The sequence below is a fragment of the Oncorhynchus nerka genome, linkage group LG4 (assembly GCF_034236695.1).
Source record: "Oncorhynchus nerka isolate Pitt River linkage group LG4, Oner_Uvic_2.0, whole genome shotgun sequence".
NCBI classification, from domain to species: domain Eukaryota; kingdom Metazoa; phylum Chordata; class Actinopteri; order Salmoniformes; family Salmonidae; genus Oncorhynchus; species Oncorhynchus nerka.
The window spans coordinates 17,984,267-18,002,516 of NC_088399.1; the positions used below are offsets into that span (position 1 = coordinate 17,984,267).

Below are 18,250 nucleotides of genomic sequence, written 5' to 3' on the forward strand. Positions count from 1 at the left end.
GCTTTTAGTTGGATACATTCAAGTGCTTTTAGTTGGATACATTCACGTGCTTTTAGTTGGATACATTCACGTGCTTTTAGTTGGATGCATTCACGTGCTTTTAGTTGGATACATTCAAGTGCTTTTAGTTGGATACATTCACGTGCTTTTAGTTGGATGCATTCACGTGCTTTTAGTTGGATACATTCAAGTGCTTTTAGTTGGATACATTCACGTGCTTTTAGTTGGATACATTCACGTGCTTTTAGTTGGATACATTCACGTGCTTTTAGTTGGATACATTCACGTGCTTTTAGTTGGATACATTCACGTGCTTTTAGTTGGATACATTCACGTGCTTTTAGTTGGATGCATTCACGTGCTTTTAGTTGGATACATTCACGTGCTTTTAGTTGGATACATTCACGTGCTTTTAGTTGGATGCATTCAAGTGCTTTTAGTTGGATGCATTCACATGCTTTTAGTTGGATGCATTCACGTGCTTTTAGTTGGATACATTCACGTGCTTTTAGTTGGATACATTCACGTGCTTTTAGTTGGATACATTCAAGTGCTTTTAGTTGGATGCATTCACGTGCTTTTAGTTGGATGCATTCACGTGCTTTTAGTTGGATACATTCACGTGCTTTTAGTTGGATACATTCACGTGCTTTTAGTTGGATACATTCACGTGCTTTTAGTTGGATACATTCACGTGCTTTTAGTTGGATGCATTCACGTGCTTTTAGTTGGATGCATTCACGTGCTTTTAGTTGGATACATTCACGTGCTTTTAGTTGGATACATTCACGTGCTTTTAGTTGGATACATTCACGTGCTTTTAGTTGGATGCATTCACGTGCTTTTAGTTGGATACATTCACGTGCTTTTAGTTGGATACATTCAAGTGCTTTTAGTTGGATACATTCAAGTGCTTTTAGTTGGATACATTCAAGTGCTTTTAGTTGGATGCATTCACGTGCTTTTAGTTGGATACATTCACGTGCTTTTAGTTGGATACATTCACGTGCTTTTAGTTGGATGCATTCACGTGCTTTTAGTTGGATACATTCACGTGCTTTTAGTTGGATGCATTCACGTGCTTTTAGTTGGATACATTCACGTGCTTTTAGTTGGATACATTCACGTGCTTTTAGTTGGATACATTCACGTGCTTTTAGTTGGATACATTCACGTGCTTTTAGTTGGATGCATTCACGTGCTTTTAGTTGGATGCATTCACGTGCTTTTAGTTGGATACATTCACGTGCTTTTAGTTGGATACATTCACGTGCTTTTAGTTGGATACATTCACGTGCTTTTAGTTGGATGCATTCACGTGCTTTTAGTTGGATACATTCACGTGCTTTTAGTTGGATACATTCAAGTGCTTTTAGTTGGATACATTCAAGTGCTTTTAGTTGGATACATTCAAGTGCTTTTAGTTGGATGCATTCACGTGCTTTTAGTTGGATACATTCACGTGCTTTTAGTTGGATACATTCACGTGCTTTTAGTTGGATGCATTCACGTGCTTTTAGTTGGATACATTCACGTGCTTTTAGTTGGATACATTCACGTGCTTTTAGTTGGATACATTCACGTGCTTTTAGTTGGATACATTCACGTGCTTTTAGTTGGATGCATTCACGTGCTTTGCTAATGGAAAACAATCTGTCAACCATAAACTAAAAGTGCAGCTATCATGCTTTTAAACTAATTATAGCGTTCAAAAAACATATTGTTGGTTGTTTTGTTTTATAAATAATGTTTTATAAGTCATACCAGAACCTCTGGTTGAGTCTTTGAGTCTTTGAATGGAAGCCCAAGTCCAAATAAATATTTGTAAACCAATGAAAAAAACATACAAAAAAGAGAATCCCAACACAACCCAAATATCAATAGTCAATACTCCAACAGAAAATGTAAAGGTCCAATGGAAGATGATGGCTCTAAAATATTCAATGTATATTTCCACAAAAAACATGTTGAATGTTGAGTAAAAAGGCCTGAAATTAGTAGCAAACAATGCTCTCCAACCACACCCATAGTCTAATTCAAGATGGCACTTGTGGGCTGGACATGTCTCCAACCACACCCATAGTCTAATTCAAGATGGTACTTGTGGGTTGGACACGTCTCCAACCACACCCATAGTCTAATTCAAGATGGCACTTGTGGGTTGGACACGTCTCCAACCACACCCATAGTCTAATTCAAGATGGCACTTGTGGGTTGGACACGTCTCCAACCACACCCATAGTCTTGGCACTTGTGGGTTGGACACGTCTCCAACCACACCCATAGTCTAATTCAAGATGGCACTTGTGGGTTGGACACGTCTCCAACCACACCCATAGTCTAATTCAAGATGGCACTTGTGGGTTGGACACGTCTCCAACCACACCCATAGTCTAATTCAAGATGGCACTTGTGGGTTGGACACGTCTCCAACCACACCCATAGTCTAATTCAAGATGGCACTTGTGGGTTGGACACGTCTCCAACCACACCCATAGTCTAATTCAAGATGGTACATGTGGGTTGGACACGTCTCCAACCACACCCATAGTCTAATTCAAGATGGTACTTGTGGGTTGGACACGTCTCCAACCACACCCATAGTCTAATTCAAGATGGTACATGTGGGTTGGACACGTCTCCAACCACACCCATAGTCTAATTCAAGATGGCACTTGTGGGTTGGACACGTCTCCAACCACACCCATAGTCTAATTCAAGATGGCACTTGTGGGTTGGACACATCTCCAACCACACCCATAGTCTAATTCAAGATGGTACATGTGGGTTGGACACGTCTCCAACCACACCCATAGTCTAATTCAAGATGGTACTTGTGGGTTGGACACGTCTCCAACCACACCCATAGTCTAATTCAAGATGGCACTTGTGGGTTGGACACGTCTCCAACCACACCCATAGTCTTGGCACTTGTGGGTTGGACACGTCTCCAACCACACCCATAGTCTTGGCACTTGTGGGTTGGACACGTCTCCAACCACACCCATAGTCTAATTCAAGATGGTACTTGTGGGTTGGACACGTCTCCAACCACACCCATAGTCTTGGCACTTGTGGGTTGGACACGTCTCCAACCACACCCATAGTCTTGGCACTTGTGGGTTGGACACGTCTCCAACCACACCCATAGTCTAATTCAAGATGGCACTTGTGGGTTGGACACGTCTCCAACCACACCCATAGTCTAATTCAAGATGGCACTTGTGGGTTGGACACGTCTCCAACCACACCCATAGTCTAATTCAAGATGGTACTTGTGGGTTGGACACGTCTCCAACCACACCCATAGTCTAATTCAAGATGGCACTTGTGGGTTGGACACGTCTCCAACCACACCCATAGTCTAATTCAAGATGGCACTTGTGGGTTGGACACGTCTCCAACCACACCCATAGTCTTGGCACTTGTGGGTTGGACACGTCTCCAACCACACCCATAGTCTTGGCACTTGTGGGTTGGACACGTCTCCAACCACACCCATAGTCTAATTCAAGATGGCACTTGTGGGTTGGACACGTCTCCAACCACACCCATAGTCTAATTCAAGATGGCACTTGTGGGTTGGACACGTCTCCAACCACACCCATACCTGCAACGTTAAAGGCCTTCTGCTTCATGGACAATTATCATCAGTGTATTAACATAGTCTTGGCATTATAAAAAAAAAATGGTTTCATCATTTAATTTCTTCATTTTAATCACTGTTTCGTTGCTGAGCATTTTCAGGAAGCTTAAAAAGGCTTGTAAAGTTTGTAATTTCCAATTTAAAAGGTCAAATTTGATTTGAGAGCATCCTAACGAATAATGTATAATCCCTACAAAAATGTCCAATAAATATAATCCACATAATAATTTCCATAATAATTTTCACATTTACTGTGGTTGCAGGATTATTTTCATGCTGTAGCAAACTGTTCCAAATTAAGATCCTACATCTGTAGTCAGGTCAATATTTCATTTTCGCTTTATGCCTCCATGGCAATGCATGTGATAAGCTTACACAGGTTGTGTGTGTGTGTGTGTGTGTGTGTGTGTGTGTGTGTGTGTGTGTGTGTGTGTGTGTGTGTGTGTGTGTGTGTGTGTGTGTGTGTGTGTGATACTATTGAGGAACACATGGCTTGTTGGTGGCCTAATATCAGTAGAGTCAGTAGAGTCTTGGGCAGTTCAAGGAGGATCTGTTGCAAGGCTCAGACAGCTTAAGGTGAAGAACTCAAACCACCTCTAAGCCTCCCGATGATACCACTTCACCGGTCTGATCCTTGGATTGAGTACAATATTTGGAACATAGTCTATATGGTTAGTTAGTTAGTTAAGATTTCCTCTCTCATGGGATTACAGTAAACAAGAATGGCAGGATGTCCCCAAAGAGTATAAGAATCAATTGTTGTTGTTTATTCTTTGACACATACTTCGTAAACAACAGGTGTAGACTAACAGTGGTTCCCCCTGAGTGTTATTTTAGCAGTAAGTGGACTGAGTACTGTGTCGTGCCTTTGGCATCATTAAACTGAAGACTTATTTTCATCAGAAATTATCTGTAATTATTATTAAGTGATTAAACTAACTTAATCATGTAACTGTAATTAACTAGGAAGTTGGGGCACCAAGGAAAATATTCAGATTACAAAGTTATAATTTTCCTAATATAACTTTCCGATATTTTAATATCTGATCAATTAGTCTTCTAATTGATGAATTATTCTTTACCTCACGTTAGTCTCATTTCAAACGTCGTAAATTGTTGGTTATCTGCACGAACCCAGTCTTCACTATGAGTCATCCATACATCAATTGTCTTCAATCATTTATTTATTGACTAACTAGATAATCACAGAAATGCACAAACAAACAAGTAGATATGGTTACAAGGAAATGATAGGGGAATGTGCCCTAGTGGGCTAAACCGGCATCGCGGCTTGGTGGACAAAAGGGAAGTGGGGGTCGACTGAGATAAAAGACAAAGTTGATAATTATAACAATTGAAATGCTAATCCTTTGCACATGAACGCTCACTCATTCGGGAACAATTGCAATCAATATATATGTTTACGCTCAGTGTGTCGTCGTGATCTCTGTTGCAAAGTTAGTTTCTGTTGGAGAGTTTGTCCGCCCTCTCTCTCTCTGCCGAGGTTAGAATGGATAGTTCAGAGTAACATTCAGCAATGTTGTTATAGAATAGATGTTTCGGTGGTTTTCGTTCTTCACGTTCAATGGTACCGCATTCCTAGCTGCAGACTAGTAATTAGTATCAAAGATTTGTTATTTTTCTGTCAGTTCGATAGTCTCAGAGTTTAACCACGTGGTATGGTTAAGAGTTCAGCAATCGTCTGAAACCTTAGCCCTCTCGTGGTTATCGAGGTAAGCTGGTCTCTACTCAAATCTTAGCACTCTCGTAATTGAGAGAAGCATGGTCTCTAGATAAATTCCCAAGGTGGGGGTTATATTCGGAAGAGCGGAAAGGGGCTGTCCCATGATGCCAGGTCGATGTCTGTGCTCATGGGGCGGGCCAATGATTTAGTTAAACTCCAAAGGGAATTGGAGTTTCCTTCATTAAACAGTTTAAAATCAGATTACATCATTTCACAAATAGTTTAATCTTTACTCATTCCTTTTATACAACAATTAGATGCAAGCCTCACAACTGAGACTCTTGTATAAACAGGGTTATGGTAATGTGGCTGTATTGTCTCTCGTGAGTTTCACAAAATTGTACAAAACAGACCAGTTCGTAGCTGGCTACTTTACCGACCGTTTATACATTCTCCAGAACATGAATATTGTTCAGTTCTCAAGTTCTGTGAGGTGGAAGAAGTTCCTTTGTTCTCTCTGTGAACCCTTTTCTCCTATACTGTCTGGCCATGAGGAAGAGAGTCTCCTCCAGGAATGTACGATCTGAGATAACAGCAGCCTGGGTGTAGGCGAGAGAGAGGGGAAGACACGCTATACCCAAAGAGGGCCACGTCATGACAACTGTATATGGAACACAGTCTAGTGTTAAGTATTCCTATAGCCATGGTATACATAGGTTGTGTCCTGAGGGAGTTCACAGTTTGGGGAGAATCAGGACGTAGACATAGTAGTACAGCTGAAGAGCAGGCCAGGATTTCCTGGCTGCCCTCCTGTCCTGTTATAATGTAAGTCCCCAGCAGACCTGTTCAGCGCAGACCTGTTCAGTGCAGACCTGTTTAGAGCAGACCTGTTCAGCGCAGACCTGTTCAGAGCAGACCTGTTCAGAGCAGACCTGTTCAGAGCAGACCTGTTCAGAGCAGACCTGTTCAGAGCAGACCTGTTCAGAGCAGACCTGTTCAGAGCAGACCTGTTCAGCGCAGACCTGTTCAGAGCAGACCTGTTCAGAGCAGACCTGTTCAGTGCAGACGTGTTTAGAGCAGACCTGTTCAGTGCAGACCTGTTCAGAGGAGACCTGTTCAGAGCAGACCTGTTCAGAGCAGACCTGTTCAGAGCAGACCTGTTCAGCGCAGACCTGTTCAGAGCAGACCTGTTCAGAACCGACCTGTTCAGTGCAGACCTGTTTAGAGCAAACCTGTTCAGCGCAGACCTGTTTAGAGCAAACCTGTTCAGCGCAGACCTGTTCAGAGCAGACCTGTTCAGTGCAGACCTGTTCAGAGCAGACCTGTTCAGCGCAGACCTGTTCAGAGCAGACCTGTTCAGGGCAGACCTGTTCAGCGCAGACCTGTTCAGTGCAGACCTGTTCAGTGCAGACCTGTTCAGTGCAGACCTGTTCAGAGCAGACCTGTTCAGTGCAGACCTGTTCAGAGCAGACCTGTTCAGAGCAGACCTGTTCAGAGCAGACCTGGTTGTTGGTAATCGGAACACAGACTGTCCTGTGATGTAGCAGCAGCCAGATACCCCTGCCCTCGTCACCACCAACTTAAAATCAAATTGTATTGGTCACATACACACAGTTAGCAGATGATATTGCGAGAGTAGCAAAATTATTGTGCTTCTAGATCCGACAGTGCAGCAATATCTAACAAGTAATCTAACAATTCCATAACAATTACCTAATACACATACTGTAAATCTAAGTAAATGAATGGAATAAGAATATATAAATTAAAATATATGGATGAGCAATGACAGAGCGGCATGAGCAAGATGCAATAAATTGTATAAAATACAGTATATACATATGAGATGAGTAAGGCAAGATATGTAAACATTATTAAAGTGGCATTATTAAAGTGACTAGTGATCCATTTATTAAAGTGGCCAATGATTTCAAGTCTGTATGTAGGCAGCAGTCTCTCTGTGTTAGTGATGGCTGTTTAACAGTCTGATGGCCTTGAGATAGAAGCTGTTTTTCAGTCTCTCGGTCTCAGCTTTAATGCACCTGTACTGACCTCGCCTTCTGGATGGTTGTGGGGTGAATAGACAGTGGCTCGGCTGGTTGTTGTCCTTGATGATCATTTTGGCCTTCCTGTGACATCGGTTGCTGTAGGTGTCCTGGAGGGTAGGTAGTTTGCCCCCAGTGATGCGTTATGCAGACCGCGACACCCTCTGGAGAGCTCTGTGGTTGTGGGTGGTGCAGTTGCCGTACCAGGCGGTGATACAGCCCGACAGGATGCTCTCAGTAGTGCACCTGTAAAAGTTTGCGAGGGTTTTAGTTGACAAGACAAATTTCTTCAGCCTCCTGAGGTTGAAGAGGTTCTGTTGCACCTTCATCACCACGCTGTCTCTGGGGGTGGACCATTTCAGTTTGTCCGTGATGTGTACACCAAGGAACTTAAAACGTTCCACTTTCTCCACTGCTGTCCCATCGATGTGGATGGGGGGTGCTCCCTCTGTTACCTGAAGTCCTCGATCATCTCCTTTGTTTTGTTGACATTGAGTGAGAGATTCCTTTTCCTTTCCACACGCCGATAGCCCTCACCTCCTCTCTGTAGGCTGTCTCGTCGTTGTTGGTAATCTTTTCATTTAAATTTAAATTTTCTCCCCAATTTCGTTGTATCCAATTGTTTTAGTAGCTACTATCTTGTCTCATTGCTACAACTCCCGTACGAGCTCGGGAGAGACGAAGGTTGAAAGTCATGCTTCCTCCGATACACAACCCAACCAAGCCGCACTGCTTCATAACACAGCGCGCATCCAACCCGGAAGCCAGACGCACCAATGTGTCGGAGGAAACACCGTGCACCTGGCAACCTTGGTTAGCGTGCACTGCGCCCGGCCCGCCACAGGAGTCGCTGCTGCGCGATGAGACAAGGATATCCCTACCGGCCAAGCCCTCCCATAACCCGGATGACGCTAGGCAAATTGTGCGTCGCCCCACGGACCTCCCGGTCACGGCCGGTTGCGACAGAGCCTGGGCGCGAACCCAGGGTCTCTAGTGGCACAGCTGGCGCTGCAGTACAGCGCCCTTAACCACTGCGCCACCCGGGAGGCCCCGTTGTTGGTAATCAAGCCCACTACGCTGTGTTGTCTACAAACTTGATGATTGTGTTGGAAGCGTGCATGGCCACGCAGTCATGTGTGCACAGTGAGTACGTGAGGCGGGCTGAGCACGCACCTTTGTCGGGCCCCAGTGTTGAGGATCAGCGAAGTGGATATGTTGTTTCCTACCTTCACCACTTGGGGGCAGGACCCAATTGCACAGGGTGGGGTTCAGGGCCTCAAGCTTAATGATGAGCTTGGAGGGTACTATGGTGTTGAATGCTGAACTATAGTCAGTTAACAGATGGATAGGGCAGTATGCAGTATGATGGTGATTTTATCGTCTGTGGATCTATTGGGGCGGAAAGCAAATTGAAGTGGGTCTAGGGTGACAGGTAAGGAACATATCCCAGTGATCAAAACAATCTTAAGCGTGGATTCCGATTGGTCAGACCAGCGTTGAAAAGTCCTTAGTATGGGTACTTCCTGTTTGAGTTTCTGCCTATAGGAAGGGAGGAGCAAAATGGAGTCGTGGTCAGATTTGCCAATAGGAGGGCGGGAGAGGGCCTTGGATGTATCGTGGAAGTTAGAGTAACAGTGATCCAGTGTTTTTCCAGCTACAGTCGATACAATGATAGAATTTATTGAGCCTTGTTCTCAAATTTGCTTTGTTAAAATCCCCAGCTACAATAAATGCAGCCTCAGGATATATGGTTTCAAGTTTGCATAGAGTCCAGTGATGTTCCTTGAGGGCCGTCGTGGTATCAGCATGAGGGGGAATATACACAGCTGTGACAATAACTGAAGAGAATTCTCTTGGGAGAGATTGAGCCTTGTTCATTTGACTGTGAGGAATTCTAGGTCTGGTGAACAAAAGGACTTGAGTTCCTGTATGTTGTTACAATTACACCATGAGTCGTCGATCATGAAACATACACCACCGCCCTTCTTCTTCCCGGAGAGATGTTTATTTTGGTCGGTGCAACACACAAAGAATCCAGGTGGCTGTACCGTCTCCGACTGCATATCCTGAGAGAGCCATGTTTCTGTGAAACAGAGTATGTTACAATCCCTGCTGTCCGTCTGGAAAGCAACCCTTGCCCTGTGAGCTCACCAAGTAATTTGGTGTGTCTCTAAAGCGGAAAGGTGGAATAAACAGGAGTAGGTTTTCTTGATTGAACACAGTTCTCTATTGAGGGATTTCTGTCAATACAAACACTCCAAAACAATCAATGAGAATGTCCCAAGGAAAAACACATCTTCTTCTTCAGATGAAACAGGAACACAAGACGATTATCTTTAAACTATAACAAAATCACGGGTTTGTCACCATCTTAATGGTTCTTCGAGGATAGCTCCCCTCTCTTGGTGGCCATTCTCCAGAGATTGTTTATCTTCTCCTTCTCCTCGCCTTCCAAAAGATACGTCCTCTCCTTTAGTGGAGCAACCACTCTTATTCTTTCTTTTTCCTCTCTCTTGTAGGAGAAAGAGAATATTTCATTAGTACCGTCAGCTGTGCTTAATTGCCTCTGGTCACCTTGACTCACATGCCTGGTTGGGCTACTATCCGTGAGCCCAGCCTGCCCTCTGGTGGACCTTCCACACCTGATTTCGTCAACCTTGTTATCTAGAGACTGGACATTAGCGAGTATCATACTCGTAAGCGGTGGGTGGTGTGCGTGCCTCCAAAGTCTGACCAGAAGACCGCTCTGTCTTCCTCTTCTCCAGCGACGTTGTTTTGGGTCAGCCTCTGGAATCAGTTCAAATGCCCTGGGTGGTTCGGACAAAGGATCCGCTTCGGGAAAGTCGTATTCCTGGTCGTAGTGCTGGTAAGTTGATGTCACTCTGATATCCAATAGTTCTTCCCGGCTATATGTAATGACACTTAAAAGATTGTCTGTGCTAAAAATTTAAGAAATAGTACATAAAAAATCGAAATACTGCAAAGTCTGTCTGCGCCATCTTGACTGACAAAGAGGTTTAGCATAATGTTGCAGATACACATAGACACACACTCCCTCTCACACACGCGCGCCATACTCACACTGATAGGGACACTGATACCCACACGCTCACACGTGCGTGTGCACATGCTCAAACAATTCATCACTCATCCTATCACACTACTACTCCCACTATCACTCACACACTCACCAGCATAATAACTGACACACACGTGGTTCAGTTGGTAGAGCATGGCACTTGCAACGCCAGGGTTGTGGGTTTGATTCCCATTGGGGACCAGGACAAATGAAAATGTGCGCACTCTTTACCTAAAGTCACTCTTGATAAGAGCGTCTGCTAAATGACTCAAATGGAACAGACATACACTTCTTATGTACAGGACAATCACATTCCCCAACAGGGCAAGGGAGACAGTCCCCTGGTGACCTTAACTCACAGCAAACAACAAAACAAACACACTGAGCCAGGAAGCAATATCCCTGGCTGTCTCTCACTGTGGGCTGTTTTAATGGGACGGTTATTTCATTGGATGATTGTTCCAAAGAAACTACATTGTGTTCTTTGGCTGTCCTGGTCTTTATTGCCCTTGCTGGCAAGGAGAATGAGAGCGAGAGAGATTACAAAGCATGCCTTCTGTTTATTTTGATGTAGGTCATTTGAATTTGATTGAGTCCTATTCCTTCTTAGACAAACAGACTAATTGTATTGATAATGTGAGTTGTTTGAATTGAATATTATGTTTGGTACATAGTTGTTTAGTGTTCGGCTGTCTCTGTAACTTACTGGAGTGATTCCTCTCATAAAGATGGATATGCCCATTTATATTTGCATCTGCTTCATATGTTCTCCAAATCACACAACAAAAAAGATATTTCTCAGATTTTGAGTGTCAGTATCCAAATCTAGATCCCTCAGGTGTAGGGAAATGCAAGCAAGCTTTTGTTCCAATTGGGACGCGTCATATCGGCTAATAAAATACTATTTACAGATGTAAGATCTTAATTTGATCACTCTTTTGTTGCTGATAATTGTTCCGCACAGCATTAAATGTAAACTTGTAGTGTATTTGAGTTAAAAATGCTTCTAATGTTTGGAATTCCCACTTTGAAATTTCAGACTTGATTTTCCCTAACAAAAAATGTATCAACCCCTACAAAAATGGCCGTTAATTATAATCCACATAATATTTCACATTTGCTGTAGCAAACTGGCTAAAATTAACTACATGTGTTCTTACTGAGTCTCGTACTTAGGTTAGATTGTTTCTAGACCATGGTTATTGTGTATTCTGAGCCAGATCTAGGTCCCTAAGCTTAAGGGAATGAGCAAGCTTCTGCTCCGATTGAGACGCGTCCCGCCAAAAAAAAGGGAACCTGCTTATCACTGCCGCATGTTTACGGCGACAGAGTTCCATCGCCGTGGTGCTCATCGTCGCGGCAACAGGATCCCAGCGAGGATAAATGCTGGATGGGATTAGCGGTGCGGGCCACCTGCCGTAGCAGTTGGCTGGGATTTGTGTGTGTGTGTGTACATACTGCTGGCGGAGGTAGCTATGTGGGGCAGGGTAGAAGAAAGATAAGAGGAGGGGAGAGGGGTTAAGGAAAGGGGAGGGGAGAGTTAAACAAATACCAACACGCACCCACTCACGCAACCCTCCCATACACAACAAAATACTTCCCCCCTCCCTGATTATCTAAGAAACAGAGAGGTCAGCCAATAAGGTCAAGTGCAGCTTTTAGTGCATAATTTAGTTCATCACTGCTCAGTCCCACACCAGATCCAGATGTGCATGTAAACCACAAATACACACACTGTATTTGCGTCATTCTCTACACAGACCCTCCGCCACTCTGTCCTGTATATTGCATTAATGCAGTTCCGCTATGTAACCTACGTGTCCTTGTGTATCTGGGACAGTGTGACAGTGTCAGTTGAGTGTAATCATTTTCAATAAGATTTGGAGGTCAGGGGTCATTTCCTTAGGGCAGGCCACAAATCCTCTCCAATGTAAGTTGCTCCATCGGAGGCAGGAGTGAGGGGTGGACAAAAATGTATACCTTTTCTTGGCCTAGGGCCAGATTCCGGTTGGAAATCCTGGTTGGAGGATTCCGGATTTCCTGCTGATTTCCTGCTGATTCCTGGAATCTTCCAGTGAGTTTTGGGAAAGTTTCTAGGGTTTTGCAACCCTAGTTGTGTATTATGGAGTAGCAAGATGTTGTGTTTAACAGGCATCTCTCACTATTTTACTGTGTTGTGTCTGTGTCTCGTTGTGTTACGTCTAATAAGGGGGTGATATCAGCAGTAGTTAATGAGGTTATCTGAGAGGAAATAAGCGTGCCACGTCTCCCTAGTGAGAGTGGGAGGATCTCATCTAATGTTGTTGTTGGGAGAAAAGACCCAGTCGTTTCAGTATTAAGTCATAGCCACCCACACTGTTAGATCTTCTATAGCAGGGCTGTTCAATTCGGTAGCCTCAAGATATCTTGTGCTGCTGGTTTTTCATTCTTCCTCTCTTAACAAGGATTGATGGCCTGGAACACTAGGGCCGTGTTCAGCAGAAACAAACATTTTGAAATGGTGTGATAAATCGTCCAACAACAACAAACATACATTTCTGTTTCAAAAACTTGTTCTACTGTGTGCTACTGAACCCAACGCAGCTGGGTGAGGATAACACAGTACCACCGATGCGGCCCGCTACCATAGACTGTAGCTCTACTTCTCCATGGCCGACGTCAGTAAAACATTTAAACGTGTTAACCCTCGCAAGGCTGCCGGCCCAGACGGCATCCCTAGCCGCGTCCTCAGAGCATGTGCAGACCAGCTGGCTGGTGTGTTTACGGGCATATTCAATCTTTCCCTATCCCAGTCTGCTGTCCCCACATGCTTCAAGATGGTCACCATTGATCCTGTTCCCAAGGCGGCAAAGGTAAATGAACTTAATGACTATCGCCCTGCAGCACTCATCTAGAAGTGCTTTGAGAGACTAGTCAAGAATCATATCACCTCTACCTTACCTGCCCCAATAGATCCACAGACAATGCAATTAACATCACTCTTCACACTGCCCTATCTCATCTGGACAAGAAGAATACCTATGTAAGAATGCTGTTTATTGACTATAACTCAGCATTCAACACCATAGTACCCTCTAAACTCATCATTAAGCTCGAGGCCCTGGGTTTGAACCCCGCCCTGTGCAACTGGGTCCTGGACATCGTGACGGGCCGCCCCCCAGGTGGTGAAGGTAGGAAACATCACCTCCACTCTCCTGATCCTCAACACTGGGGCCCAACAAGGGTGCGTGCTCATCCCCCTCCTGTACTCCCTGTTCACCCATGACTGCGTGGCCCAGCACACCTCCAATCAAGTTTGCAGACGACACAACAGTAGTAGGCTTGATTACCAACAATGACTAGACAGCCTACAGGGAGGAGGTGAGGGCTCAGGGAGTGTGGTGCCTGGAAAACAACCTCTCACTCAGTCAACAAAACAAAGGAGATGATCGTGGACTTCAAGAAACAGCAGAGGGTGCACCCCCCTATCCACATCGATGGGACCGCAGTGGAGAAGGTGGAAAGCTTCATGTTCCTTGGCATACACATCACGGACAAACTGAAATGGACCACCCACACAGACAGTGTGGTGAAGAAGGCACAACAGAGCCTCTTCAACCTCAGGAGGCTAAAGAAATTTGACTTGTCACCTAAAACCCTCACAAACTATTGAAAGCATCCTGTCAGGCTGTATCACAGCCTGGTAAGGCAACTGCACCTCCCGCAACCGCAAGGCTCTGCCCAACGCATTACCGGGGCAAACTACCCGCCCTCCAGGACAACTACAGCACCTGATGTCACAGGAAGGCCAAAAAGATCATCAAGGTCATTAACCACCCGAGCCACTGCCTGATCACCCTGCTATCATCCAGAATGTGAGGTCGGTACAGGTGCTTCAAAGCTGGGACCGAGAGACTGAAAAACAGCTTATTTCTCAAGGCCATCAGACTGTTAAAAAGCCATCATTAGTACATTAGAGGCTGCTGCCAGTAGGCATAGACTAGAAATGGCCACTTTAAGGAATGGAACACTTGTCACTTTAATAAGGTTTAAATATCTGGCATAACTCATCTTATGTGTATATTCTGTATTCTATACTATTCTATTCTATACTATTCTACGGTATCTTAGTCACAGTTATACTGTTTTCTAAACTATTCTACGGTATCTCATTTACTTATTACTTATCCCTTATTACTCATTTACTTGTTTACATATCTTGCATTACTCATCTCCATATTTATGGTCTTAATTTATTCCTACTTAGATTTGTGTTTATGGGGTATACGTTGTGTAATTGGTTAGATATTACTTGTTAGAGCTAGAAGCACAAGCATTTCGCTACACCTTCAATAACATCTGCTAATCACGCATATGTGACCAATTCAATTTGATTTGATTTGGAATCTCTGGGCCAGTCAGTGACATTATTCAATCAATGAACTACTATTTAAAAAATATATTTTAACAGGTTGAGAACAAGTTCTCATTTACAACTGCAACGTGGCCAAGATAAAGCAAAGCAGTGCGACAAAAAACAACAGAGTTACACATGGGATAAACAAAAGTACAGTCAATAACACAATAGAAAAATCTATATACAGTGTGTGCAAATGGATTAAGGAGGTAAGGCAATAAATAGGCCATAGTAGCGAAGTAATTACAATTTAGCAAATTAACACTGAAGTGAGAGATGTGCAGATGATGATTTGCAAGTAGAAATATTGGTGTGCAAAAGAGCAAAAAGTAAATAAACAATATGGGGATGAGGTAGGTAGTTGGGTGGGCTATTTACAGATGGGCTATGTACAGCTATGCAGGAAAGAACCAGTATGACTACATATCTTCAGGCTAGGATTTGAGTAGTGGTTCTTCTGAGAATAGCTTTTCACAAACTACGTCCACTATGTTTTGCTTATGCTTGTTGTTTTTTTCTATTATCGCAGTGTCACCATAAATCAGATGATTTATCAACTCGGCCTCCACAGTACTGTAACTTGCTTTTGTTATAGGCTGGTTGTGTGCTTTTGACTGGCTGGTTAGTTTTCTGTGCAGGTGTTGTTCACTGACTTAATTAGAAGGATGAATTAATGCGCATATAAAGTTTCAAGATACCCAATGTTTCAGTCTAAGCTTTGATGATTTTGCCTGACTATAGATCGAAACAGCTATTGTAATAAAATCTGGGTTTTTTCCAATATCTTGGAAGCAGTGTGTTTTTCATCAGTCACAGTATATTCCAACTTACCTGCAAGAGAGTCTTGATATGTGAGTGCAACCCTTTACTAGCAACTCATTATCTTGTCCCTCTCCCTCTCTCCTCTTTCCCCTTCTCCCTCCCTCCACTCCCTTCTCTCCACCCCCTCTCCAGGAGAACCCGTACCTGTGCAGTGATGAGTGTGATGCCTCCAACTCGGACCTGGCCCACCCTCCCCAGCTGATGCAGGACCGCGAGCGCACAGGCCGCATCACCTACTGGCAGACAGTTACATGGTCCCGTTACCCAGAACCCCTCTTGGCCAACATATCCCTGGCCTGGAACAAGAGCCTGGAGTTGACCGATGACGTCGCCATCACCTTCGAGTATGGCCGCCCCACCATCATGGTGCTGGACAAGTCCATGGACCATGGTCGCACTTGGCAATCCTACCAGTTCTACGCCGATGATTGTCTAGATGCCTTCAACATGCCGCCGAAGCTTGTCCGTGACCTGTTGCCTGCAAATATTACCCGTGTCATCTGCACTGAGCAGTTCTCACGCTGGGTGGGGTCGAAGAACGATAAGAATGTGAAGTTCGAGGTTCGTGAGCGTTTTGCGGTGTTTGCCGGACCGAGGTTGCTCAACATGGACAGCTTGTACACGCGCATGGAGAGTATGAAGGGCTTGAGGGACTTCTTTACCTTCACTAACCTCCGGCTGAGGCTGCTCCGGCCAGCCCTGGGGGGAACGTACGTGCAGAGAGACAACCTGCTCAAGTACTTCTACGCTATCTCCAACATTGAGGTGCCCGCCAGGTAAGAGAGGGTACAATTTCGTATTTATTTATTTTTTGTACATTTTGGGGGGAGGGGGGGGGGTGGATCAGCTTTAAAATTGCATCAAGTTCCATCAATGTAATTTTCTGCATCACTTCATTAATATAACTCATTAATATCAAAGTGAAAACATGTTTTTAGAAATGTTTGCAAATAATCTAAAAATGGAAGAATCACATTTACATTGGATTTCAGACCCTTTACAAGCACCTTTGGCAATGATTACAGCCTCTAGTCTTCTTGGGTATAACACTACAAGCTTGGAACACCTATATTTGGGGAGTGTCTCCCATTGTTCTCTGCATATCTTCTCAAGCTCTGTCAGGTTGGATGGGGAGTGTTGCTGCACAGCTATTTTCAGGTCTCTCCAGAGATGTTCGATCGGGTTCAAGTCCGTGCTCTAGCTGGGCCACTCAAGGACATTCAGAGACTTGTCCCGAAACCACTCATGCATTGTCTTGGCTGTGTGCTTAGGGTCGTTGTCCTGTTGGAAGGTGAACCTTCGCCCAAGTCTGAAGTCCTGAGCGATCTGGAGCAGATTTTCATCAAGGATCTCTCTGTACTTTGCTCCGTTCATCTTTCCCTCGATCCTGACTAGTCTCCCAGTCCCTGCCGCTGAAAGATATTCCCACAGCATGATGCTGCCACCACAATGCTTCCCCGTAGGGATGGTGCCAGGTTTCCTCCAGACGCTACGCTTGGCATTCCAACTTAAAAAAGCAATTTCATCCATTTTAGAATAAGGCTGTAATTTAACTAAATGTGGAAAAAGTAAAATGGTCAGAATACTTTCTAAATGCACTGTATATCTATTTTTTAATATACAATATCAGTCATATGTTTGGACACACCTACTCATTCAAGGATTTGTATTTATTTGTACTATTTTCTACAATGTAGAATAATAGCGAAGACATCAAACTATGAAATAACACCTATGGAATCATGTAGTAACCAACAAAGTGTTATAGAAATCAAAATACATTTTAGATTTTAGATTCTTCAAAGTAGCCACCCTTTGCCTTGATGACAGCTTTGCACACACTTGGCATTCTCTCAACCAGTTTCACCTGGAATGCTTTTCCAACAGTCTTGAAGGAGATCCCACATAATATGCTGAGCACTTGTTGGCTGCTTTTCCTTCACTCTGCAGTCCAACTCATCCCAAACCATCTCAATTGGGTCGAGGTCAGGTGATTGTGGAGGCCAGGTCATCTGATGCAGCACTCCATCACTTTCCTTCTTGGTCAAATAGCCCTTACACAGCCTGGAGTTGTGTTGGGTCATTGTCCTGTTGAAAAACAAATGATAGTCCCAAACCAGATGGGATGGCGTATCGCTGCAGAATGCTGTGGTAGCCATACTGGTAAAGTGTGCCTTGAATTCTAAATAAATCACAGACAGTGTCACCAGCAAAGCAACCTCACACCATCACACCTCCTCCTCCATGCTTCACGGTGGGAACCACACATGCAGAGATCATCCGTTCACCAACTTCGTCTCACAAAGACACGGCGGTTGCAACCAAAAATGTCTAATTTGTGCTCATCAGACCAAAGGACAGATTTACACCGGACTAATGTCTATTGCTTGTGTTTCTTCTCTTCTTCTTATTGGTGCTTTTTAGTAGTGGTTTCTTTTCAGCAATTTGACCATGAAGGCCTGATTCACACAGTCTCCTCTGAACAGTTGATGTTGAGATGTGTCTGTTACTTGAACTCTGTGAAGCATTTATTTGGGCTGCAATTTCTGAGGTTGGTAACTCCAATGAACTTGTCTTC

General features: G+C 44.0%; 1 protein-coding gene across 1 annotated transcript in view; it reads left to right on the forward strand.

Moving 5' to 3' along the window:
- The window catches only part of ntng2b (netrin g2b), a 130,480-nt gene that overhangs the window by 21,824 nt on the left and 90,406 nt on the right, over nucleotides 1-18,250 (forward strand). The window contains 1 exon segment of the mRNA XM_065017296.1: nucleotides 15,805-16,448. Coding sequence (XP_064873368.1) covers nucleotides 15,805-16,448 — 644 coding nt within the window.